Below are 27,933 nucleotides of genomic sequence, written 5' to 3' on the forward strand. Positions count from 1 at the left end.
GCTGTTTCACAAACTAGCTTGGCTGCTGACCTAACATGTTAGTATTAAAACCATTAGCAGTAATGTTCTTAAGTAGGGAAGTCATAGAAGATACCTAGACTGCCAAAACCGTAAGTGCATCGAGTTTATGAACTCCAACACTCTTCTTCCTATGGCTATTTGATTAGTCGGCCACTGATAGTTGTTGCTAGAAATCCTTTCAAGGATCTCATATGCTTCATTCTACAATTTCGAAATAAGAGCTCTATTGGCAGAAGCGCCTACCACCATTCTTGTATGTGCATTGGTACCATTGTAAAAGTCTCCAACTGAATATAGTGAGGAATGCCATGATGAGGACATTTCTGCAACAGCTCCTTGAATCGCTCTTATGCATCATACAAAGATTCTTTGTCAAATTGCTAAAATGTAGTGTTTTCATTTCTCAGCTTGGCATTTTTTCTCGTTTGAAAATACTTCGTCAAGAATTGTTTAGCCAATTCTTGCCATGTTGATACCGAAGCAGGCGATAAGGAATTCAATCGTGCTCGTGCTCTATCTCTCAGCGAGTGTAGGAATAACTTAGATCTCAAAGCATCTCTAGTTACTCCATCTAGCTTAAATTTGCATACATGAACAAGCAGAGGTGTAGATGCAAATCTTTGGTAGGCATTCCACTAAAATGGCCCGCCATTTGCAACATTTGGAACATAACCGACTTTAATTCAAACTGAGGAGCCTCAATTTCGAGCCTCACAATACCTAGATTGAGTTCATTGAATAAAGGCATGGCATATTGGCAGATGGCTCGGCCTCTGTCATCAGCAACAATGACCAAATTATGAGTGTTGTAAACAACTCTTTGATTCTGATTTTGGTGTTCAAGATCCATTTCCGTAGCTTGTCTCTAGGCTACTCGTTCCCTTCTTCTTTGTCTGAAGGTGCCTTCAATCTCAAGGTCAATAGGACGTAGATCGATGGTTTGATCTATATTCATAAACTATTGGTTCCTGAGTAAAAAAACACAATAAAGAAAACTTAATTACAAACAGAAAAATTTAAACCAAATTGCAAAATTTCAATTTCACAAATAATGTCTAAAATACAGTCCCCGGCAACGGCACCAAACACTTGTCGCGAAATTATCGAATGATATGCAAGTGTACACAATCGTCAACAAGTAATAAAGTAGTGACTAAAAGTATCTTCTCCACAAGGACTGCATATGTAAAACAAATTGTTGTGAAATTACAAATTAGCAAATTGGTGGTGAAAAAACAAATAAAGTGTGAAGTTTGACTTAACTAATTAACTAAAATTAATGACTAAATGTGTAAATGAAATAGCAAATGAAAACTGGAGCAGCAATTCACAAGGTCTAACAACTATGACAAGGTTTAATTGATTGCATTGTAATATATCAAACATCTTTTATAACTTAAATTTAGTATTTAATTTTTTAGAGTTTAAATTTTCATTTTATCAAACAACACATTAATCAATAAAAAATTTAGTTATTTGATTTAATATTGTAAATTTAATTTAAGAATCAATTTATCAAAATTCAACCTACTAAACTAATATAAGGTAAATTTGGACTATTTTTATTTTTTCCATGAATTAAAAAATATGATAAATTAATTTATTTTTTAATATTTTTTATTTTATATTAACTTTAAGTCTAAGAAATAGTTACAAACTCTTTCTTATAAAAAATGGTTTACAAATTTAAATCATAGAAAAAAAACATTTTTATTTTATAAAAAAAAACAACAGTTACGCCTGTAATCTTTTCTCAAGCTTAATAATCAACTTGACGAACTAGACTTCGTTCAATCTTTAATTCTATTTATTTTCCTATTCTATAAATTTAAAATATATATATGATGACTTGCCTTCATTTTTTTATATTCTATTAATTTTAATGTTTTTATAATCAATATATAATTTGAAAAACGATTCACAATTTTATCCGGAAAACACACTTATTTTATAAAAAAAAATAAGAGGAAAAAACCAGTGTCGTAAATTTATTAGGAGGCACGGAAGGAGGCAGAGTTAAGGGGCAGGGGATTGTTTTGCCTATATATTCACTTTCCCCACATTACCCAAACTTATCCTAGTAAACTTTCACAGGATTTTTTTCTGCATTTTCCCTGGTTCGCTTGGCACCAAGAAAACCAATTAAATGGGGAGAATTGAAGTCTTAGGCCAAAGAAATCCGAGGCTAACGGATTTATCAAGGCAGAAAAGAAATTTATAAGCTTCACATGCATGCCATTTCACCTAACTTGAGTGGGTAAGAATTTCACATGCCTCATGCCACTGTAGTCAATCAAATCAATGATTTCCCTGGATGTTAATACAACTTTGAGGCCTATATATTAAGGATCAAAGTGTATTTTCCTTATTTATATTAAAAAATAATAAATTATTTTTTGTACATTAGATTAAATAGTAAATTGATTTTTGTGTTAAGATTTTTATCTATTTTTACTATTAAAAATCGGTCCCTGTAAGTCAGCATAAGATACATGTAATATGTCAAGTATTACTGTTTAGTTATTCTGTATTTTTTAACAATAAAAATGAATAAAAATTTTAATAGAAAATATTGATTTACTTTCTAATCTAATGGTACAAAAATTAAATTACCAATTTTTTACATAGAGGAAGCAAGGAACAATTTCATACATATTACAAAGACTCCATGATAAGTTTAACACTTTAATTCTGTTTTCACTAGAGTCATTAGTGCTGAAAGGGACGTTTTTTGGAGCAACAAAGTTACATCAACAACTTGGATTGCCGTAGCAATGAAAATCATTAAGTAATGTGAGTTAAATAACATAGCACTGCTCAGGTACTTCATTGGAATCGGAAATTTTAATGAATCATTTTCCCCATAATGATTTGTTTTTATCAGAAGCAATAGTAGATAACAATTCATCATAATATCATGTACCAAAGTTAAAACAACATTATTCTGAACAAAGACCAGAAAGTAATTAAATGCATGCAATCAAATTCAGTCCCTAACTAAATTTACTCAGTTTGCCATATAGATTTTCTAACCCAGCTGGAGTTATCCCAACTTAGAAAGAATCCGTTCTCCTTCACCCGCCAGAAAACTGCCTTGTGATTCCAATCTCTACGAGGCTGATAAGCATGCCACGAAGCTATTTGCCTTCCCGATATGGCTTCACAGAAATGTAAGGCTTTTTCTTCAACCCCAAATTGATAGTCTTCCCCTACATGAAGCTGGTGCATCCCATGATCTTTATACCTGGAATTGCAGCCAAGTTGGATAGGCTGCAACTCTCTCGGCATGGAATTGGTAACATGAACTGTTGCTATACGCTTCCCCAGTCCTAGACGCCCTGCTACACTGAAGATGAAAACTGAAACAAGAAACAGAACATAACTACTCCGGCCATCCATGTCCGTTGAATTTTTGTTGTCAATGACTTTTTTTTTCTCTCTTTCTTCTATAAATAAAAAAACAGGCACTAGGATGGAGAACGGAAAAGCTTGTAATATCCTTATTTACATAAGGATATTATATATATATGTACACTAGATTCAATGACCACATAGCAGTGGGTTTAACAATGGTAAGTATTTTAATAAATACTTTAACAAGTGGTAAGTTTGCACTAAGTGTGTTTTTTTTAAAAGAAATTAAAAAGAAAAGTATAAAAAATAGTGTTGTTGCGGATGGAAAATTTCTTGTGTTGTAACAGGAGAGCATTTGTACTCAGAGTCGGGTAATGCAAGTTTCCCTGGTTGGAGGCGGCGTACAGAGTTAGTAGCAAGAGAGGAAGAGTGGTCAAAGTGTACGGTATTCTTCCAAGTAATAAATACAACGAAATGCTTGTTTGGGTGTATCCGGAAGATTGAATCCATAGAATTGAATGTCTTTTAAGAATTGGAGCTACTAAAGAGAAGCACTAGTAAGCAATCAACCTACAATTACCAACGGAATTGAGTAAAGATTATTGGCATGTTAATATATCTATAAAGACAATGGCTTAAATGACATGAAACACTGCTACCATTACATCAAGCTTCTCTCTCGGTAAACATTAAGTGCAACAATCACCTATAACCTCTAGCTTTCGTGCTCTTGGGCTAGCCTACAGCAACTCTCTCAATATCAATGCTTGATGTGTAATTAGGTGGTTCTAATAAGAGTTAGTACTTGCAATCTTTCCTAAAAATACTCCTAATTGGGGTCGTCAGTTCTAAGTGATATAAGTGCCCCAATTAACAAGCACTTTGCATGCATATTCAACCATGATAATTAAAACCAATTCACAAGCTTCCTCATACCATTAGCTACAAAGTAATTTAGCTATTCATAAGATCTAAACAAAAAAATACCAAAAATATCAACAAACATTACTGGTTATGCAATAAAAGTAAAGAGTGATCTCTAACTTCTATAAAAAACAATGAAATTCTATACGTACGTTTCTCAATCAATTTTAAGATCTTGGAACTCTAACTTCACCTATTCGAGCTAATCATTGATCTCTCATTCAATTGTTCAACCTATGTAATTACTAACCCAGAATTCAATGGTATTAACTAGACCCTTCCGGTATCTAGCTAAGTTAATCTCCCTTCCCCACTAGCTATATTCCTATGCTAGTCAAGTTGGGCAAAGCCGTTACGAATAAACCTATTGGGTTGATAAGAGCATCATGTATATTTCTATCCTAGTTGCAAATTGACTCATTCATCGGTGCTACTAAAGCTAGTCCTAATCTATTCAGTTTAAATCTAAGCATTAATCTTCTCTTCCAAGACAACTCAAGGTTATCAAATTAATACAACTTGATGGCCAAACAAGCCAATTAAATAAGCTCAAAACTGAATAAATAATTAACAGAGATCAAAACAATTGAAGAGAAAATAATTTAATTAACTAAAAATAGGATTCATCATCGTTTCAAGAAAATAGAGTTCAGCTCATGTTGATTTGAGAAAACATCACAAGAAAAAATTCAAAACAAACTAGCATTGAGAGAAAGTAAAAAAGAAAATAATCTAGAGATAAAAATAATTATTTAACTGATGTCAAATGCTCCAGATCTCTTTTTCTTCTTGTCTTTGCAATGTTGAAGTTTCCCTTGGTGTGAGAGAAATGTTTCTTAGCCTCTAAGTTGATTTCCTACTCTTTTCCCCCTTTTCCCCCTTAAATCATGTCACCCTTTATTTTTAGGGTTTTAATCATTTCGCTCCACCAAATGCTGAATTGCAGTGGAGCAGACTGCTTGTTATTTGAAATTTTGAATTGAATATTGTACTCCACCGCATTGAAGTCCGGTGGAGTGGAAGACTTATTTTCACTACTTTTTATTCTATGCTCCAAGCTTTCTATTCTTCATCAAAAATCTACACTGTAAAGAGAAAAATAGAAAATAAACCTGAGCTAACTCTAAAAATGATAAAAGTCAAATATAATATAATTAAATGATAGTTATGACAATTCGATATTAGTTAAAACTTTAGGTAATTAATGAACGAATATTTGAGTCAAATTAGGAAAAAAAAATGCCAATTTTTTTAATTAGGCTTTTAAGCTATTTTTTAAAAAAAATTAGGGAAATAAGTCATTTTGGAGAGAGAAACGGAAAGCGTGCCCAGCTAGACGCACTTTCCCTCAACGTTCAAATGACTGTTATGCATTCAATGTTAAAAAAGTTTAAAAGGGTAAGGTCAAATTTTTTTACCTATAAATACCCCCCAAAATATTTTTTTCACTCATATCCTATTATCCCAATTCTTTCCAATCTCTTAAAACTCTCAACTCTCTCAATTTTCTCAAGTTCTTATTCAAAATTTTTTGATATTCTCGTTTAAAAATATTGGTTTTTTTTTAATTATTTTGTATTTGATTCATTCAGATTAAATTTCACAAATGACAACTTCTCTAATTCGTTTCGACGATAAGCACATTTTCGTTGTTCAAGCAGAAATGGTAAGACCAAATTCTAATTTTCATTATTTTCGATTAAGTTAAATTTTAAAAAAATTTAATAAATTAAAATGATTTTTTATCATTATAAGTAGGCAAATGATCGTGTTTTGGAGGCGTTCATACATAATTTGGCAAAGCCTCCAATCACCGAAATTCGTGGTTACTTGCAAGAGGTAAGATTTTTGCATGCGTCTTGTATGCTCGGGGGATGCAAACTCGATCCTAGACTTACCAGCGCGTTGGTGGAAAAATAGAGACTCGAGACATACTGATACGAGTCACAAAGGCCTTAGATGCGTACACGAAAGAACGAGAAAATCAAGATTCACTTTCTTGTTTTCAAGAAAATCAAGAAACCGAATCTTGGCCCAATTTGCTGTTTGGAGCGATTTCAAGAATTAAGAAAATAAAGATTTCAAATCTTGGAAATCTTGGTCCAAGAAACCGAATCTTGCAGCCAAAGCGCATTGGATCTCCGTCACGAGCATCAACGACCTAATTTCGGTAGGAGATGGATCACAGGCCCAAATTCTTGAAGGCAAGACCCAATAAGCAAATTCTAGCCCAATCAAGAAATTCCAACATACTTAGTTGAAAATCAGGCCAAAATGTCAAAGGGCCCAATTTGTAAACATTTTAATTGTTTAATTTAATTTTTAAGCTTTTGGAATATTACATGTGAAATTCGGCCCAAAACAGCCCAATTGAGTGCATGGCCGAATTTTCCCTTTTATTTTATTAATTAGGTTTAATTTTTTTTAGCTACTTGTAAGATTAGGATTAGTTGAGGCCTATATAAGTGATGGTCGGCCACCCTTTGTAAACACAACTTAGATTTTATTAAATTTTTAGAATTGTTGAGAGCAGAATTTTCTTTGGGGTTTTCTCTAAGAATTCTATCTTGAGTTTTCTTTAGAAGCTGTTTTAACAATCTTTGGATTGTGGGAGTCATCTTCAATCTTCTTCTTTCCATTGATATTCATTGGAGGGGAGATTAGAGCCGTTTGAAGGGATTTGTGAATTCTTTCGGGAATTCAAGGATTCTTAGGACTTTTTTTTATTTCTTGCTATTTCGATTTATTTCTTTGTTTCTTTTGGGACAATTCTTTATCTTACTTATTTGCTGTTATTCTTGTGTTCTTTCAGCCACATTCCAAATCCAAGAATCGATTAATTCTTCCTTCGTTGGCAGCAAGGAGTCGTCCTCAAAATCCCCAAAATTCTAGGGTTTGGCCGATTGGGTTATAATCTGTTTGGGGGTCAACCGGTTGCTGGAATTTGGGAAAATCATCTTGGGTGTTCAATTAGACCAAATCGCATCCTTTATTCACTTCTTGAATCGTTCAATTCCATTGTTCTCTTTCTTTGTTTTTTGCTGCTCCTTTAATTGAATTTGGGGATTTAAATTCAAATCTGATTTGGTTTAATCTTGATCTTTGTTTTTGTTTTCAGATCTGTTCGTCTAGGAACTTCGTAGGAGTTTCTCGTGCCTTGGCAACTCGATCTTGGTCCGCGCGCAACCCCATATCATTTGGTATCAGATTTTGGGCGTTTTGGGTGTTCTTGGTTGATTTCTAAACTGATCTCAATTTTTTAAAGCAAAAACAGAAGTTTTACCCAGAAAAATCTTTCAAAAAAATTCATTTGAGTGGGTAAACGTTGTCCAATTGATCTGAAATTTTACATACATATTTGTGGCACTGTGATTGAATATAAAAAAATTATTCCCGAAAAAAATCAGTCAAAAAAGTCAAAAAATCGAAAAAAGACGAAATCCAATAAAAATTTAAAAAAAATATTCAGTGGGTTGAGTTTGGTGCCCAAAATTTCCAGATCAAAAATTAAATATTTAAGGACATTCCAGATTTATTTTCATGAATTTTTGAGATCGGGAACACCTCGAACGAAGTTGTCAAGTTACTCCGTAGTTTTTCGGGTTTTCTATTTTCAGCAATTTTTATTGATTCTTAGCTGTAGGTTTTCATTTGTTTGATTTTTATTCTCTCTTTACAATATATAACACCTTCTTGTTTCTTGTGTTAGTAGGATTTAAACGTGTGCACAATCCTTCCTCGGTGCAACACGAATCAATTGGTGTCTCGTCAGTTTTTTGCATCCTAGTGCAAATTAGGATTCTTTGGTAGTTTGGTTCATACACTCTAATTGGTTGATATAAACTCTAATAAAGAACTCACAAGATTGAATTCTACCTCATTGAGAGTTTGAATTTTTCTTTTTGAGTGATTAACGGTGAGGTTTGCTAACTTTTATTTTTGAGTGTTGAGTGTTTATTTTTGCAGGTATTTTTTTTGGAAAATGTCTAAAGATGACCATAATGATACACTTATGAAAGTCCAACAACAGTTAGACGGACATACTGCTGCAATCACACAAATAAATGCTACACTTCAAGCATTGAATACTACTTTGAATGAGGTACGAGTGAATCAAGAACATCAATATCGAGATCCAATCAAGGAAGATAGGGATAACCAGCCCCATAAGTGCGGCCCTCAACGTGTCCCTAGAATGGATATGATCTTCATGATCGTGGACAACCCTCTTTGGCAAAACCAAAGAGCGAGCAGCAACGAGAACATCTCTTTCATACTCGCTGCCATGTACAAGGTAAGCTTTGTAGAGTTATTATTGATGGTGAAAGTTGCTCGAACGTAGCCAGCACGACGATGGTGGAAAAGCTTTGCTTAACCACTACCAAGCATCCACGACCTTATCAACTACAAGGGCTTAGCAATGAAGGCCAATTTAAGGTCACTCAACAAGTGTGCATCGCCTTTTCTATCGGTAAGTATCAAGACGAAGTCGTGTGCGACGTAGTACCTATTCAAGCCAGCCATTTGTTGCTAGGAGAACCATGGCAACTAAATCGAAAGGTCACTCACGATGGTCGTACCAATAGGTATTCTTTTAAGTATCAAGGAAGGAAAATCACCTTAGTGCCGCTCACTCCGGAACAAGTCCATGAGGACCAAATCAAACTGAAAATTTCTGTTGTTAAAACAAGTGAGAAAAAAGAAAAAGAGAATGAAAAAGAGCAAAAAGAGATTGAGAGTGAAAAGGAATGTGAAACAGAAAAGAAAAGTGAAAAAGAAATTGAAGAAAGAAGAGAGAAGAGAAAATAAGTTAGAAAAAGAAACAAAAGAAAAAAGACAAGGAAAGGGTAGTGAGGAATGTTTCCACTAACCAAGATATGAATTTTTCTTGTGTTCCTATTTTTCAGGTTCTCGAAAGACCGAAAGATAACTTTCAACTTCAATACCTCTCAAATGAAAGACGCTTTCATACAATCAACATAGGCAAAGATGAAATCCAACCACATGAGCCCGAAGGTAAGCGAGGTAAGGAAATTTTAGCAACCAAGTCCCGTGCAGATTTGAAAATAATTGATAAAAATTTTGGTGACTTAGTTCTTAAAAGATCCCCTAATTTTGATCCCATTAATTGTTATTCTTTGATTGTGGTTGATAAAGTCATTACGAAAAGAAGCGTGAGTTGTTATTCTCTTAATTTGCCTTGTGTAAAATCCTCGAATTTGTGCAAATCACTTTTAGCAAATACTTTCTATTATTTTGATACTTGGTTCTTGAATAAGGTAACGAGCTTTGCCAAGTTTGTTTTCAATTTATATTCGTGCCTTAAACAATTTCTATGGTTATACATAAAGTTTAAGTTCCATTTGACAAAGGTTAACTCAACAACGGAGCTTCGACAACACTATGCCCCCGATGAGCGAAGGTTTGTCTTCAATGAAAAAGGTAAAATCGACCCTTATTCTTCTGCTTATAAAGGTAAGATGCTTGAAACTTTTGAAACACCTTTGTACTCCGCAGATAGTGACAAAGATCGTGTTGATGATTTAATTTTTGTAAAACACTTAGATCGAAATGTGCTTGACTATCCTATTTTATTTATTGATGATCTATCTGTTTTAATGATTGATAAAAAGATTATTGTTTTTGATGCATGTGTGAGTGAATCCATAGTCCATCGATTAATGCATGATATGATTGTGCAACTCTGTGAACTATGTGGACCTTTTCAAATACCTACTTGTGACAATTACATTTACCATTTGATTTATTACTCGCGATTTCTTCACGGTTTGTGGAAACAATTTGAGATGAATGAATGCCTTAAAACATGTCCATCTTTATTTCGAATATTTGATGAGGCATTGGCGAGTAAATTAGCTTATTCGCATGGTAATCTGAATCTGTCCATTCGCATGCGTTGTACTTGTTTCGTTATACTTATGATTGGACTACAAGTTTCTTTGCATTGCTATTTACTAACTCATGCCTATTCTTTTCAGTGGGCTCAATTGCCATTAGTCCCGTTCGATCGAGGAAAATCAAGTCCATTTGATTTTTCAGATTCGATGAGGAATCTTTTTGAAGAAGGGGGAATGATACGAGTCACAAAGGCCTTAGATGCGTGCACGAAAGAACGAGAAAATCAAGATTCACTTTCTTGTTTTCAAGAAAATCAAGAAACCGAATCTTGGCCCAATTTGTTGTTTGGAGCGATTTCAAGAATCAAGAAAATCAAGATTTCAAATCTTGGAAATCTTGGTCCAAGAAACCGAATCTTGCAGCCAAAGCGCATTGGATCTCCGTCACGAGCATCAACGACCCAATTTTGGTAGGAGATGGATCACAGGCCCAAATTCTTGAAGGCAAGGCCCAATAAGGAAATTCCAGCCCAATCAAGAAATTCCTACATACTTAGTTGAAAATCAGGCCAAATTGTCAAATGGCCCAATTTGTAAACATTTTAATTGTTTAATTTAATTTTTAAGCTTTAGGAATATTACATGTGAAATTCGGCCCAAAACAGCCCAATTGAGTGCATGGCCAAATTTTCCCTTTTATTTTATTAATTAGGTTTAATTTTTTTTAGTTACTTGTAAGATTAGGATTAGTTGAGGCCTATATAAGTGATGGCCGGCCACCCTTTGTAAACACAACTTAGATTTTATTAAATTTTCAGAATTGTTGAGAGCAGAATTTTCTTTGGGGTTTTCTCTAAGAATTCTATCTTGAGTTTTCTTTAGAAGCTGTTTTAACAATCTTTGGATTGTAGGAGCCATCTTCAACCTTCTTCTTGCCATTGATATTCATTGGAGGGGAGATTAGAGTCGTTTGAAAGGATTTGTGAATTCTTTCGGGAATTCAAGAATTCTTAGGACTTTTTTTTATTTCTTGCTGTTTCGATTTATTTCTTTGTTTCTCTTGGGTCAATTCTTTATCTTACTTATTTGATGTTATTCTTGTGTTCTTTCAGCCGCATTCCAAATCCAAGAATTGATTAATTCTTTCTTCGTTGGCAGCAAGGAGTCGTCCTCAAAATCCCCAAAATTCTAGGGTTTGGCCGATTGGGTTATAATCTGTTTGGGGGTCAACCGGTTGCTGGAATTTGGGAAAATCATCTTGGGTGTTCAATTAGACCAAATCGCATCCTTTATTCACTTCTTGAATCGTTCAATTCAATTGTTCTCTTTCTTTGTTTCTTGCTGCTCCTTTAATTGAATTTAGGGATTTAAATTCAAATCTGATTTGGTTTAATCTTGATCTTTGTTTTTGTTTTCAGATTTGTTCGTCTAGGACCTTTCGTAGGAGTTTCTCGTGTCTTGGCAACTCGATCTTGGTCCGCGCGCAACCCCATATCACACACGCTTTCCATCTTCCATGCGACGAATATACAATCACACTAGAGGACGTGGCATTATAACTAAGTCTGCCAGTGGATGGATCGGTCATCACAGAAGCTGCAATCATTCCCAATAAAGAAGATCTCTGCGTGGCATTATTGAGGAAGGTCCCAAACAAGTTTGATGGTGGTTGGGCATTGATGAATTGGTTGGCAAAAAAATTTGATAATCTTCCAGTGGATGCGACCGAGGTCGTCATAGAACAATACGCTCGAGCATTCATCCTTCAGTTAACCGAGGGCATTTTATTGCCTGATAAATCTCAAAATTTGGTACACATAAGGTGGCTACTACACCTAGTAGACTTCAAAGAATGTAGAAAACTTAGTTGAGGATTAGCCATGTTGGCCACGTTATATCAAGAGTTGTGTCGGGTCACAGAACCGGATAAGATGTCAATTGGTGGTTGTTTGCTCCTGCTACAGTCATGGGCCTGGTGACGGCTACCATTTCTATGTCCCTGAGTGAACGATCAATACATGTTTTCGTTGGTGACAAGGTAAAAATCATTTATTAATACATACGTAGCTTGTATAGTAAATGTTTTTCTTTATCATATGTTTGAACTAACATATGGCTTTTACAGGTAAAATCATGGGTCGAGTTTTGTGGGACTACCGAAGGAGCTAGAAAACATTAGGCTGTTGTTAGATCAACACTCGGAAGTCGAGGTTAGTTACTTATTCTTTCGAACCTATATTAATTATGCAATGATTTGTAAAATAAAATTTTGTACATAACAAAATTTACAATTGTGCATTTTAGTTTGAATGGATGTCATACGCTGACACTGATATCATACCTTGCATCCTACCAGAAGTGTTGGACAATCGGGGGATGTGGGACGCGAAGGTGTCATTGATAGTGTACGCGATGGTGGAAATGTAGGAATCGGATCGGGTGATACGACAGTTCTGGTGGAGGAAACAAATTCCATTACCACCACAAGACTAGAAGGAACTGCACAAGGTGGACATGCGTGGGAAGAACAGCGAGGATTGGTGAGAGGTGCACAATGAGTACATCAAGGCTTTGGATCGTAGAATGAAATTCTTACCCATCCGCGAACCATTTTTCTCAGAGGACATAGTGGCCTACTTGGAGTACTTGTCGTGGTTCAGAGTCACTGACAAGTGGTATCTTCTATCAAGGAGGCCAGGAGTAGGAAACTTCGTTAGAAGAGGCAACGAAGACCGTCCCAACAGCAACGTAGGGTTAGAGCGGTCGCACGGCAGGTTTATCATCGACTTCTCCCTAGAAAGTGCCACCTATGTCCATGCAATATCCCAGCCAGTTCACTCTACTTGTCCTTGTTCATTTCACTAACCCTGTGTTTTTTCGCAAGCACCGTACTATGCACCACCGCTGTACATGCCTGATTTTTATGTTCCCGCAGGTACATATTTCAAGCCACCAACGTCCTCCGCATTCTACACCCCGATGCCGATGTCGATGCTGACCCAAAGGTTGGGCCAGATGTCGGTGCATGCACCGCCACTGATGATGACATCTATGCAGACATTGATGTTAATGTCGATGCCTGAGTCAATGCCAGCGTATCCGGGTTTTGTTGCACCTTACGGTTACATGTCGATAGTGACACAAACACCGCCTACATCATTGTTTTATCGAGGTAAGTCATCAGCACAATCGTCTACTGATGGAGTGGAGGATACACGATGGGAGGCTAGGATGACATCACACTCGAGCACGGAAGAAAGCGATGGAGACGAAGGTGAAGCGAAGATGAATATGAACATAAAGACAAGGACCAAGATGAACACGATAACGACAATGGAGACAGAGATGAGCAAGAAGGTGGGGTTGAAGCCGATGATTTCATGGACAATGGCAACGAGAAAGTTTATAGGCCCACATCTCCGATTGTGTGCAGAAATCCTCCTCACGAGACTGTCCACTGCCCTGTGGAATACATTCCACCTTACGACGCGATTGATGTAGTTTTTTATTGATACTACAAAATAAATATATATGACATAATTAAGGAAACCATAGATTTTCATTCCAACACTATAATCTTCTTTGTTACATTCTAAGATGAGATATGCGTAAGTTAATAATAAATAACAAATTTTGAACACCAGAATAATAGAAGCATCGTAATGACATCGTTTCTTTTCTCGAAAATAATACTATCGATGTTGAGGCCCCAAAGTATGCCTCAACACAAAACATGTTGCCTTTATATGCCCCAGGTTTCTATAATACCCGCATAACCTCTGTTGATCGTCCCTCTCCTGAATATCTTTATTGTTTTGTATTCGGGTGGTATTTGAGTGACCTATTGGGACACGCATGTTCGGTGCCAACTCAAATGGCGTGTTGGACACTGGCAGCCACATATTTTCATCTGGGACAGGCGGGAGTTCAGGACTCCATACTCTATACATGCGTTCTAAACTGTACACATCATTGATGTAAGACGTATACTCAATTCTTAGGTTCCCACATGCAACAATTATATGTACGCATGGGAAACTAAAAGCTTGGAACCTCCCACAATTGCAAGTCTCTCATATTAGGTTGACACGATATGATGCCCCTAACAAGTCCTGATCTGGCCTAGCGTGCACCATGACTCGAAATTCTAGGTTCTGACACGAGTGGCACACTACATACATAGTATTCTATCTCACTATATTTCGTCTGATTTCTTCCAATACATCCTCACACCAAGTATGTCCGCTTGCTATTTGTCCAGTGTACACCGCCGCCCTCTTTAGGAACAATACAACCAGGAAAAAGCATGTTTCTTTCACAACTGAGGTTATCGGCAAATGACGTATCCTCTTTAGTACGAAATTGATACACTCTGCTAAGTTTGACATCATGTGTCCATACTATAAATCCCATCATACGATTACGTCCACTATTCGAAGGGTATGTTGATAAGGTATGTCGTACCATAGCTATTGACGATACTCAAGTTGTTCAACATTTCATAGAAATGATATTGGACAAGCTCATAACCAATCGAGAACAGCACACCGATGAATGCAAACAACGAACGAAATAGGGTACAACATGACTGTACAGGTATTACCAATTACATACCCATGTCAATTACTACATCCCGCTCACTTTCTGAAAGTCATTTTGAGTGGTAGTTGGATCTGACATGTCATATGTGGTACTTGTGATGGGTACGATCCCAAAGGCTATCCTGGCATTCAATAGCGGAAAGAATTCTAGTTCCCCTGTCTGATATAACACATAAGTTGAGCTACAGGCAAACGCAGTGATGCAACCTGCTCAGGAAAAAATCCTAGTCCTCTGTCTTTTCTCCAAGAGTTATTGCAAACTAAATCGGAAAAATCCTAAGCAAGAGACGATTGGATTAACAATACCAAAAAAAGGGTTTTCAAAAGAAGTACACATAAGTTTCGCAACTCAACAATTCAATTTTTTATATTAATTTGCTGTGTGTCTAAGTTATGCAAATTATGTGCCTTTAGTAGGAAAATAAGCCAGCGAGAGAGGGCATCAATATCCATTTATGAATACATGCATTCGTCGAACAATGATGATGAAATGCAAAGTATTATTCGAAAGCGCATTCCTAAAGTTATATAATTTCATCTAAATATTGCCCCTAATAGTGTTTAGCGCCTCGAAACGTGCATCAATTATACAAAACTATTTTCTGGGACCCTCTGATTTTAATTTTCAACTGAAAAAGGTTAGAGAAAGCACCCTCAGTTGGGCATGCTTTCTCTAACCTTTTTCTTCAAAAGTATGTGCCCAACCAATTTTTCATCCATTTTTAGGCACGTTTTGAATATATTCCTAGAAAACGCTAGTCCTATAGTGCATTTTTAACCGCGAGAAATTCCTACTTTGGAATCCAACCATTCACTCACGCTTATAAAAAGGGGTCTTCCACTCCATGCTTCATCGATCTTCAAAAATCTTCTCCCATAGCCTCTCCATCCCTCCTCTACAAAACACTTCTCAGTGTTAAAAATTTATGTCGCTAAAAATTTTAAGTTGATGTTCGAGGTATTATTGAGTCATCGGTGATGTGATATTGCTCTGAGCCACACACATTTCATATATCATGTCAAGATGGGACCATTACCTCTGAAACCTATATTGGGGAAGTCAGGTTCTGGGGTGATTTTGCTTTATATGGTCACGGGCGGTAGTATACGTAGAGGTCTCAATCGACGGCCATTATGCGGTCATGGATCGAGGTATAACGGGGGAGTAAGTTACGGTCGTTACATGGCCACAAGCTAAAACTTTTTGGATACCCGAAAATGTTGCCTTATAAATAACTTACGGAAGTTTGAGGGCATAATAATACGGAAAAACTGTGGGTTTTCTCGCAATAATTGGCATAATTTTTTTCTCCATTTCTAGGCGTCGATACCTTTAACCTTCCTTCTTATCTGAAGGCCAACACCGTTGTGGACGTAAAAGGACTCTCAAGTGGGGAGCGGCTATGCCGATGGAGTAAAAGTGATACTCCTTTCAGTCTGACAGTAGTTACTGTTATTGAACAACCTATTAATAACTACAACCGTTGTCGTACCGACTCAAGTTTGACCTCTACTTCTACTGAAACATCCGCTCTCCCCTTAAGAGTCCTCTTCTGTCCACCTCGATGTCAGCCTTCGGATAAGAATGAAAGGTTAAACATATCGACTGCGTGGAAATAAAGAAAAAATTTACATTGATTACATCAAAAATCTCCCCGATTTTCCCTATGATTATGGCCTCAATCTTATGTATGGTATATATAAGACATCATTTGCGAGGTATCCAAAAAGCTTGAACTCGTGACGGTGTAACGACCGTTAACTGGCCTCCGGTTATACTCGAACCCACAATCACATCACAGCCGTCAACTAGGACCTCTACTTGGACTTCAACCCCTGATCTTATCAAGCAGAATCACCTCGAAACCAGATTTCCCCAAAATGAGTTTCTGAGGTGATGGTCTTATCCTACCATGACATATGAAATGTATGTGTTATGAGGCGCATTATCACATCCACGACTCCTCAAAACTATCTTTAAAATTTCCTAGTGTAACGCCCCTAACCTGTATCCGTCACAAGAATAGGGTTATAGAACATTACCGTAAAAACATAACTCAAATCATTCATTCTTAACTTTTCATAATCATTGAAAAATCCAATCAAACATATGCATAATGTCCCTAATTCGAGCCCTCGAGACCTTAGAAACACTTTAGAAATGATTTGGGACTAAGTCGGAAACATTTAAAACTTCACAGAAAAATATGGAAAAATTCACACTCCAAGGGTCACACGGCCGTGTGACACACACAGCTGAGACACATGTCCGTGTCTCAGGCCATGTGGACATTCGAAGTAGGGACACGCGGCCGTGTCCCAGCCCGTGTCCATACCCGTGTAACTCATTGACTTGGTTCACACAGCCAAGTCACACGCCCGTTGCTAGGCTGTGTAACTCTTGAAATGTAACCTTTAAAAACCTACAAGGGGGACACACGACCGTGTCGCATGGCCGTGTGTCACACATGGCTAAGTCACATGCTCGTACTTAGGCCATGTGGACAAGAAATAGGTCATTTTCAAGCTATTTCTTTCACTCAATTCATGCCCACACATTCAAGCCATTTGCACCTATTTCAAGAATCAAAACACACCCAAAACATGCATTTTAAGATCAATTCAATAGGCCATTTATCCATACAATCAATATGCCAAAAGGCACCTCAAACATAAATCATTAATTCAACCTAAACATGGGCGCATTTACCATTTATCAACTAATTTACTTTCATGCCAAAACATATCACAATTGATACATATCAACCATACCATATTAGATTCATGCCATATCAAAATAACCTTACCCTTTTGACCATTCCTCACATGCATCATCAATCCACCAAAATGACACAAACCAACCATTTTCAAATGGAACCAAACAACCTACATTTATATACCATATTTACATCATGCACATCTAATTCAATACCTTTTAAAAAAAACAATATTCTATCCATATATATATAGCTTAATTCTATAACAAGTTATGCCATAATTGACCACAAGTCAAATTCACATTCAAACATACCAAATGGTTCATAATTCAACCAATTATGCTTAATTAAATTCCATATCAATTCATGCCATAAATGATCATTTTGCAAACATGCTAACACTTACCTCTTTGGTCATAAAAACCATGTATCCATTTGATCATATAAACACCAACCATTAAGCATTAATTTGCCAAAACCACACCAACCATCAAGGCATCAAAATAACATAAGTTTTACAAATTCATAGCAATATTACATGACAATATCATCAACTAATCATTAGACATAATCTACATATACATGTCATTATAACCACGACCAAAGCATTAAAATCTACTGATTAAATCAGTGGATAGTGTGATGGATCTCTAACTAGCTTCCAACCCGATTGAGCTTCCGATAATTTGTAAAGTAAAGGAAAATAACTACGTAAGCAATGAATGCTTAGTAAGCTCGTATAAACTTTAAGCATAATTTTTCATTTCAATAATGAAATTTATAGGTTAAAAATAAACCTATAGCAATGTCTCAAGACTTATCATACCATAATCATCAACTCACAATTGAATAAGTTCATTAATGTCGCATATTTATTGACCATTCATAACATGATAGGATTTCATGAGACATAATATAAAATCATCAACTTTTTTATAAGATTATATTTTTTTATTTACTTACTTTCCATTTTGTTCCCAATGCTTATCCTAAGCCTAAACAATATTATTAATTCCCGATTCAGTGTATTCATCCATGACATAGGTAGATTCATCCATAGCATAAACAATTTTCTCACATACAATTACCTCATTTATCATATTAAACCTTTTATAACATCATAACACATCCCAATTACATACTTACCATTTCATTCCCTTTTTCTTACCCGTTTCATATGCATAGTACAAGCATAATCATAAACATCGCTCATATCCACAAGCTTGGTATAAGTCTAAACACATCAACAACACATGTTAGTTCATTTAAACATGATTCATATGAATTTGACATGGATAACCAATATACTTGAGCATGATTCAATTAGATTTATCATCCATCTCAACATAACATATTTTTCATATAGCTCACCATTTCAAAGTCTTTCATACATACATGTCTTGGTTCATATTGAACACTTACCATTTCATTTGCATAACACATAACATTAACCATAACCACAAGCTAGTGATTAAACACATAAATTAGCAATATCATCATATGGTAAGGTATGGTACATAAACATAACATCACTTATATCATACTTTTCATATTTATGAATATACATACTTCATACATTTCCATAATATCAAAGTGAATTTCATCGAACCCTTACCGAAGCTTACACAAAGTGTGCTAAACGATGGTCGAAACCATCCTGTTTCATTAATCGATGGTCGTCACATCCCTTTCATAGTCGTCACCATCCCTTTTCATAGTCGATAGTCGAAACTATCCCTTATCATAATCAATGGTCATCACCATCCCTTTTCATAGTTGATGGTCATCACCATCCCTTTTCATAATCGATAGTCAAAGCTATCACTTTTCATTGGTCGATGATCGTCGATATGCCGTTGCATTTTTTCACCGAGAAATAATTTGATATTATAAAATAATAACATTTAAAACATAATTTAAAATGTTATTTAAACATACGAACTTACCTAGCTAAATTGCAGAAAAGACAAAGTATGGTATTTTTCTATTCTCCTCGATTTTCCACTCGATCTGGATCTAAATTAATAATTTCATTCAATTTATTAATTTAGACAATAAAATAATGTATTTTATGCAATTTATTTATTTTTGACATTTTTACAAAATCACCCCTAACATTTTACTTTTATTCAATTTAGTCTCTGTGCCTAAAACATGTAAATTAACCATTTTTAATACCAATTCACATCAGCCGAATATTCATGGCACACAAAAAATCCCACATTTGAAATAATTTTACATCAAATGCTTATACTTTTACAATTTCAACAATTTAGTCCCTAATCGAAAAATTCACCAAAATCACTTAACAAAATGTTTTTATATATCAACTAACATTTCAAATTCATCATTTAATAAATAAAATCATATAGATTCATCCATGGAAACCTTCAAAATCTTTAACAATTTCAAAATCGAAGGTACGAGCTAATTGGACCTAGTTCCAATGATCTCAAAAACATAAAAATGATTAAAAACGGAGCTAAAATCACATACCAATTTAGAATTGAACTTTTCGAAACCTCCGTGCATAAAAAATGGCTTCTTCCTCCATTAATAATATGTGGAGAAAGATTGTAAAAGATTATAAAGCATTTTGATTTGATTTAATTTAATTTAATTGATTAATTACCATTTTACCCTTAAAAACTCGACCAAATTTCACCGAATGCTAAGCCATGTTCATCCACTATCCTATAAATTAGTTGGATTACTAATTTAGGCCCTTATTTCATGCTTTTATATCCATTAGATCCAAATAATGCTATAACCATTAAATTTTACATCTTTTACGATTTAGTTCTTTTTAATTAATTAACTATCGAAACGTTAAAATTTTTCAACGAAACTTTAATACCACCTTAATGATACTCTGTAAATATTTATAAAAATATTTAAGGCTCTGTTTATATAAATGAGGTCCCGATACCTCATTTTCTAAAACCACTTGACTTTAAGGTCTTACCACTTTAACTTTATAAATCGCTTATATAACATAAACTATCAAATCAAAAACCTTTTTAAAACCATATTTGACTCGTAAATATTAAATAATAATATTTACAAACTTACTCGTCGAATTTGGTGGCCCCAAAACCACTATTTTCAACGCCATTAAAAAAACTTACTGTTACACCTGGTTTCAGTCGAAAACCCTGAACCCTTTTCAAAAACCCTAAACCTAAAAATATTAAAAACCCTAACCCTAGAAGATCCAAAAATGGCCTATTTCCTAAATTAAAAAAAAAGACTTAAAAGCCTAGTTTAAAAAATGTCATATTAACTTAATTTAGCCGAATATTTGTTTATACATTTTGCTCTTAATGCAAAAACCATGGATGAGAATCATACAAATACAATGATGAAATTTACAAGTACAATGATGAAATCACAAATCCTATCAAAGTATGCATGAGTTTTTACCGTGTTTGACAAGTAAAAGTACCATGGAGTCTCCTATACTAGGAGTCAAGTTTTATTTTGTCTTCCCTATTCAAAAAATAGCTAAATTTGTCCCTATACATTAGGTCAAAGAGCAAATTGGTTCTTCTATTAAAAGTTTCATTCATTTTTACTATTAAAAATTGGTCTTTATATATTAGAATAAGATACACGTGGCACACTATATGTTATTGTTTGGTTATTCTGTCAATCACACTAGTTTTTAAATGTACAAATAGATGAAATTTTTCACAAAAATGACCAATTTACTCATTTATCTAACATACATAAATTAGTTTACTCATTGTTTTACTAAGAAAATAAAATACAACCAAACTCCCCGCAATACTTTTACATTTGGCAATTGGCACCTTTGGGTTTGGTCCTTCTATATGATTTGGTTTGTTAGTTGTTATAAACTGAATGGTCCAGAAATGGCCACGCTACAACATCCTTATCCATTGTCAAACTCGGAGTTCTAAAAACGGTATAAGGAAAAAGGCTGATGTCGAAGGATCTGCTAGTTTCCCACTGTTAGTACCAATCCAAAACAATGGTAGCATCAACAGCAGCCGTCACTTTTCCCGGTCCTGGTGGCCTAATCTCAGGCAGAGTAAGACCAAGAAGCAGGCCAGCAGGGGTAAAGTTACAGCAACAAAGACCATCATCCATTAATATACACATTATTAGCCGGATATCATCACAATCAAAATCATTAGGGCCACTAAAAGCAGCATCTGGTGGTGGAGTTCCACTTCCGCCATTGGATTTGACAGAGGAAAATACTGAACTTGTCTTAGCTGATGCCCGTGTAGAGGCAAGTTTCTTTATTTTTCTTTCATCTGAATTATAATCCTATCCTTGTTAAATTTATCTAATTGTTAAAATATTGAACTTGTCTTAGCTGATGCACATGTATGGCTTTGCAGCTTGCTCAGCTTTTTGACACTGAGGTTGGCATAACAGGTGACTGACTCTTCTTAAGGTACATTATGACTTTTATTTTCAGCAATCTTAAACATGTGTTGATGCAGTTTTATGAATTTTAAATTGGAAATACGTTTAGGTCAAGTTGAATTATCGGAATTGGATGGACCCTTTGTGAAGATTAGTCTCAAGGGTCGATTTTGGCACAAACGTACCACGGTTGTAGCCAGAGTCGGAAATTATCTGAAGCAGAGAATCCCTGTAAGTCAACATTTGCTTTTTAATTTTATCACTATAATTATTGTTAGCTTAAGCCTTTGTAATGGGTTGCATGCAGGCAATTTTTTGTTGAAATTATTTCTATTTCCGTGTCAGGAAATCCTGGAGGTTGAGATTGAAGATGAGAAACAATTAGATGACAGCCCTGAAAACTTCTGAGACCCTGAAATGACCCTAGGGTCGTTTATTCATTTTAGTTGCTTTCAGTTTAGGCCCTTTTTTTATTATTACTATTTTTGCAGCTCAATGGATACAACTCTAGAGGGAAAAAGACTTTAATCCGTTAATTTATAAACTATGTGATTTTCATTTCGTTTTCTTCAGTGATTTTATTAACAATAAATCACAGGATACGTTTCATGATTGTTTGTTTACTGAATTATACTGGCCTAATTTCCCAAACAAACATGGGATAGAAACTCAACTTTCTCATGATTAACTTATAATAGTGAACATACTTTGTACCTAATACCGTACTGGTTGAATTTACTTTCAATATCAATTAGTACAATAACAAGTGAATCGTAAATTACTATACAAAAATAATAGCACAACTAGGTGCTTGATGAAATGGAATGCTCCTAAAAAGAATGTGAGGGTCCGAGGGTTAACTCCCCAGGGGAAACACAATTCATCTTGGTTTTAGTCATACCTTTTACTTTTGCAATTTCATATATCTCAAATCTGGTTGATTCAGATCATCTGTCAAGACATTGCTGGGACCGAAACCTATCACCCGAAAGTAACTTAACAATACGTCTTTCAAGCCTTTTTGCTCCTTTACCAGGCCTCAAGATATCAGCATCCCCCCATACTGAACATGTGTCATTTGCAGGAATGCCTAAGCACCATCCACCTTGCACAACTCTGCCAGGCTTGCGTTTCAAAATTTTTCGGTCAATATGATCAAGCACTGGATCATCAAACTTGAATTGTGTTGCAAAGGCATCTCCAGTCTGAATCATAGCATTAAATTCTGCAAGATCACGTGAGGAAAGCTTCTTCTTCGAAGAGGACATGTTGAAGGCTACATACTGGAGGTTATGGTTTATAACAGTGCTCTTGAACTTAGAGTTACAAAGGATGGTAGGGAAATAATTGGTGAAGGAATAAGGCATGTTTGCCAAATACATTAGCAAAGTCCTTGGAAAATTGTCTGTACCAAGGATGCAGAACTCAATGAAACTACGAGTTAACATTGCAAATGCTGAACCTGCAAAAGATGGGATCTCTAGTTTGGCAAAGCAGGCAGAAAAACTTCTCAACAAAAGGAACTGCATATAATTACCTTGTATGACTACACCAGCTATAAATAAACAACAAAGGAAGTAATCTTGTCAGAATTGATTATTGTTTCCAAAGCCATTTAAGAGTAGTTGAATGGACATCTATATTTGGTATTTGATGGAAACCAAACAACTCTTGCCATAATGAGGACCTTTAATGCTGTACAAAGATGCATGGAACATATGCAGTCTCCTACAACAGTCTCAAAACATCTTGCAATGTCTTACAAATGGATAGATTTACGATTTCAGTTACAACTTACAAGGCAAGATAGTAGCAAGGCTTTCTTTTAGAGCAGAAAAAGATTGCTTCTACTTCTAATCGGCTCCACCTCACAACTTGGTAATAAATGCATGGAATGTTTCCTTTTTCTATTTCTTTACTCTTTTCCTTTTAACTTTTATTCAAGCAAATTGCCATCATGTATTGAAATTTTATAACCAGCACATGCATGATGGATTAGTAGGTAAATAGCACATTCGGCCATTCCCCAATGGATCTATCCTTAAAGTTCTGCCAAGAGTGCAGACAAAACTGCCTTTATGCACCAAGCTCAGGCCACACTACCTAAACATGGAGAGGCCTATAATTTAAGATCAATTTAAATTCCTAAAATCTTCTCAATTAATAAATAAAATTGTTTTTAGTGATATACTTTTACAGTCCATGACAATTTCAACCAGCAACACAAAGCAAAATGATGGAATTCAAAATCTGGCAAAGAGGATATATCTATGTTCAAACCTAAAGGCTTCAAAAAAATTCAAACTTCAATTTTTTATTGCTTTTCCTTCTCCCTCTCTCTCACTTCTCTACACAAGTTTATTTCTACAAAGCATTCTGTTCCTTTGAAATGGGATGTCAACCACAGACATTTCTACGCTGGATTCTCTGTCCTTTCCCCTCCCCAGTTCCCCCTCTATTTCTCCAAACTATATTCCTTTCTGAAGCTGGATTGAAATTGATGCATTCACTACAGAAACTAATGCCAACACCATGAGAAAACTACCAGTAACTTCCTAGGTTTGACCCATATCCTAATTTGATATTCTGAATGCAAATGCTCTCTCTTGTTTACTAGATTGACCTCTCACTCAAAATCCGCAATGTCAACTTCTACTCAATTTGCAAGAACAAAAACAACCAGTTTCTACCTGATGAGTAGATGTTCTTTAGATCTCCTCCAAGATTATAATTAGATCAACGATAAGATCAGGTCTGAAGGAATAAAAGTTGGTTTCAAGCTGATAGGTCCTAAGATTCATATGTTCCAGAAATAACATCCTTGTTAGCACCTCCACTAGATGATTTAAAGATCGTGAATAAACACACTATGATATCATGGAATTTTATGATTTCACACAGAAAACTACAAATTCAAATCACATTCTTAATCATCTCCATACTGCAGGTCCACTAGACTAAATCAAGCTCTCTTTGTTCATTATCTAGCTACTCCAGTAATTAAGAATGTAAGCCGTACACATGAATTTCACCCATTTTTAGCAACATAAAGAAGAAGTCAGGCATAAACACATACCTGAAAACAACCTGAAAGAATTAGGCAATACCCGCTTCTGAGTAACATAAAATATCTCATCCTTTTCCAAAAGGTAATGCCCCGTATCAACGATTATTGGTTTCAATCTCTTGGACCTATAATAAGTAACACCCCACACATAGGACTAATATTAATTAGAATTCACCAACTTAAACCACCCTACTTACTAACCAGGGGGAAAAAAAAGTTTAAAAGAACATAATGTGATGGGAAGTACATTACACGTATTCTTAAAGTAAATTTTGTCTGGTTTTGTAGTTGTTTTTTCTATAAACTTTCTGTGTAAAAGCAAAATCACAATTTGATTAATTTGAAGAAATGACAGAATTGTAACATCAATTCCTACGAAGACACTACATTACACATATTCTTAAAGTAAATTTTGTCTGGTTTTGTAGTTGTTTTTGCTATAAACTTTCTGTGTAAAAGTAAAATCACAATTTGATTAATTTGAAGAAATGACAGAATTGTAACATCAATTCCTTCGAAGACACTACTTTGATTTTATATCCATGTGTGCAATTTGCAAAAGAAGCGTGAATTAGAGATGAAGTTAACATACTCTTTCCAGCCAATGTAACTGCTGTGATTCACAAAATTGAGATTTTTCGGAAGGTATGACAGAATGTGAAGAAGATCTGCAACGTCATAAATACCCAGAAATAAAATCTATTAAAAGGAAAAACAGAACACTTAAATCCAAAAGAAAGCCCAAAACAAAAGTTCAGGATTACCATCTTGAGTAACAAGCGGGTAATCACCAGCACTGAGAGAGATAAACCAATCCCATTTGGAAGACAAGCGTAGCAAAATGGAGGCACCGTGAAGCGCAGAAGTCACGGTGGAAGACCCTCTTTGATAAGCATAATTTGCTTTACCTATAACGTCCACATTTTGGGCAGCTCTAAAAATGGGGACAGAGTGGATTGTGACGGCCAATCGATCACGTTCAGTCTGCGGGGCAGAGAGGTCAAGGTGAAGAAGGTAATGGTTTCTCGGGTGATATGTAGCGAGGAGGAGGCGGAGAATCCGAGCGGAGTCGCCGGCGGATCCTGAAATGAGGTAAGCAATGGAGGGAGGGGTGGGGCCATAAGGGATCTTGGTTAGGGAGACGGGGCGGTTTGGGAAGAGAGACGGGTCGCGTCGGATTGTGAGTAAGGATTGGGAGGCGGAAGTGGAAAGAAGAGAGAGGATAAAGAGGAGGGAAAAGAAGAAGCTTGCTAAGATTATGTACGGAGTGCATTTGGAGTTATCTTTAGATAGGGTGGTTGCCGCGGTGGTGGAAGGTGTAAATGGCGGCGATTTTGGGTGGTGGTACATTCTGGCGGCAAATGTCTGGATTTGGAAGTACTGTCACTTTGTATTTTGCTTGGGTGGGCAACCACCCTTATAATTCTTAAACAAATAACCCAAACTTAATTGTGATGAGAGAAACTCTCCCCATCTTTTCAGGATAAAAAAAGAGACAATAATAATGAGATCGATTTAGAAAATTATTATTTACGGTCTAGTGAGGAGTTTATGTAAGCTTCCCCTTTTTTCTCAACATCCAGCTTTCATATTTGCATGTAAAAATCACATGTTCGTTTAATATAATAAATAAAGAAACATACGATTTAAAATTAATCCATAATATATAAAAAATTTATTATATTTAAATAAAAAATTATGTACTTAGAACACATATATTAGTTTAAAAAAGCATACAATAAATAATGAAATATATGATTTGAGACTAATAAATACTAATACATGAAATATGTACAATATTAAAATAAAAAATAGATTAAATTGTGAGTAAAATAAAATTTAAACATGTAAATACATTAATAATATTAAATACACTATAATTGTTTATCATAGTATTGTTATCAATCTTGGGTTAGTGTCGAGTTAAGCTTATGGCAGCAACTCAATCAATTACATTATCAATATACACAATTGATGGAAGTAATAGTACATTTAAAATGTAAATATTATTTTAAAATAAAGTTTTGGTTCAGTAGTACAGTTAATGTTTTATTTAGCTAAATAACAAGGGTTCAAATCCAATCACATGTAAACTTTTATTTGGGGGATTTTTAAAATAAAAAAGACTAAAATATCATCAAGTATAGACGATCCTTTCTGAATTTCATCGGGCAATACTAATAATATGAAATAAGATATGAAAATGATGCAAAATGTAAGTGATGTTCAAATATGGTATTAGTGAATGGTTTGAATATATGTAGCTTTGATATTCAAGTATGATTACCGAAATGATATGTATTGATATGTTATAAAGTTGATACATTATATGATTGATTATGTATTAAAGCTCACCTTATTGTTATGATTTGCTATATTAGGCAAACTTTATCGCGTTAAATAACTTAATATGATTAATTGTAAATCGAGGTAAGTTTTTCATCTAAATACCTATGGACTTACTAAGCATTCGTTATGCTTACCCCTGTTGTTTTCTCTAATAATTTTGCATGGACATGTCATTTCTCGAATTCCTTGTAGAGGCGAAAGATTAACTTCTGAAATATCTGATTTGCTTGGACAGAGGAGTCGGGAAGGATCTAGTCATGCTACGTTTCCCAGTATCCCTATTTTTGGATTTGGCCCGTTTCTTTTCATTTCTCATTTCCTCCATTTTCTGAGCTCGTTCCAATAACACAACAAATTCTTTTAATTCTAACGCTCCAACAAGCATCTAAATGTCTTCATTTAAACCCCATTCAAATTGGGTGCACATCTCAGTTTCAGTGGATACGAGTTCTTGAGCCTACTTACTGAGTCAAACAAATTCACGTTCATATTCGGCAACAGTCATATCAGCCATTTTCAATGCTATGTGTCGAAACCATTTTTATTTTGAAAAAAAAACAAAAATTAGTTGTCGATGAAAATTTGGAGTCGCCACCAATCTTTCATTAAGGTGTGATTGGACCACCTAAAAACGACTTTGGTCT

At 35.2% G+C, this 27,933-nt stretch overlaps 2 protein-coding genes and 1 non-coding gene across 5 annotated transcripts; 2 read left to right on the top strand and 1 right to left on the bottom strand.

The window, feature by feature from the left end:
* Nucleotides 1–324: 324 nt before the first annotated feature.
* Nucleotides 325–431, top strand: LOC121222699 (small nucleolar RNA R71). The gene has a single exon (XR_005920062.1). It is a non-coding gene; the product is annotated as a small nucleolar RNA R71 (small nucleolar RNA).
* A 20,844-nt stretch (nt 432–21,275) lies between these two features.
* LOC121222448 (uncharacterized) lies at nt 21,276–22,482 on the top strand. 2 transcript variants are annotated; one of them, XM_041103229.1, is made up of 4 exons: nt 21,276–21,733; nt 21,846–21,882; nt 21,983–22,104; nt 22,181–22,482. In XM_041103229.1, exons 1-4 carry the CDS (start codon nt 21,470–21,472, stop codon nt 22,193–22,195), a joined length of 438 nt encoding a protein of 145 aa, XP_040959163.1. In that variant the 5' UTR covers nt 21,276–21,469; the 3' UTR covers nt 22,196–22,482. The 2 variants fall into 2 exon arrangements, with proteins under 2 accessions (XP_040959163.1, XP_040959162.1); XM_041103228.1 differs by having other exon boundaries at nt 21,303–21,733; nt 22,219–22,482.
* A 117-nt stretch (nt 22,483–22,599) lies between these two features.
* LOC107915069 (beta-glucuronosyltransferase GlcAT14A) lies at nt 22,600–26,461 on the bottom strand. 2 transcript variants are annotated; one of them, XM_041103226.1, is made up of 4 exons: nt 25,705–26,461; nt 25,533–25,608; nt 24,950–25,065; nt 22,600–23,428 (listed from the first exon to the last, which is right to left on the bottom strand). In XM_041103226.1, exons 1-4 carry the CDS (start codon nt 26,288–26,290, stop codon nt 22,821–22,823), a joined length of 1,386 nt encoding a protein of 461 aa, XP_040959160.1. In that variant the 5' UTR covers nt 26,291–26,461; the 3' UTR covers nt 22,600–22,820. The 2 variants fall into 2 exon arrangements, with proteins under 2 accessions (XP_040959160.1, XP_040959161.1); XM_041103227.1 differs by having other exon boundaries at nt 22,600–23,335; nt 25,705–26,459.
* Between the last annotated feature and the right edge of the window lie 1,472 nt (nt 26,462–27,933).

The sequence above is a fragment of the Gossypium hirsutum genome, chromosome D10 (genome assembly GCF_007990345.1).
Source record: "Gossypium hirsutum isolate 1008001.06 chromosome D10, Gossypium_hirsutum_v2.1, whole genome shotgun sequence".
NCBI classification, from domain to species: Eukaryota; Viridiplantae; Streptophyta; class Magnoliopsida; order Malvales; family Malvaceae; genus Gossypium; species Gossypium hirsutum.

What these genes read in the sequence shown, in the direction of transcription:
- LOC107915069 (XM_041103226.1), bottom strand. Translation starts at nt 26,290, where the DNA reads ATGTACCACCACCCAAAATCGCCGCCATTTACACCTTCCACCACCGCG. An exon ending in AGTTACATTGGCTGGAAAGA is followed by an intron (nt 25,066 to 25,532) that starts GTATGTTAACTT and finishes TACTTATTATAG; the next exon opens with GTCCAAGAGATTGAAACCAA. An exon ending in TTCTTTCAGGTTGTTTTCAG is followed by an intron (nt 23,429 to 24,949) that starts GTATGTGTTTAT and finishes GTTTATTTATAG; the next exon opens with CTGGTGTAGTCATACAAGGT.
- LOC121222448 (XM_041103228.1), top strand. Translation starts at nt 21,470, where the DNA reads ATGGTAGCATCAACAGCAGCCGTCACTTTTCCCGGTCCTGGTGGCCTA. An exon ending in CACTGAGGTTGGCATAACAG is followed by an intron (nt 21,883 to 21,982) that starts GTGACTGACTCT and finishes AAATACGTTTAG; the next exon opens with GTCAAGTTGAATTATCGGAA. An exon ending in ATCTGAAGCAGAGAATCCCT is followed by an intron (nt 22,105 to 22,218) that starts GTAAGTCAACAT and finishes TTTCCGTGTCAG; the next exon opens with GAAATCCTGGAGGTTGAGAT.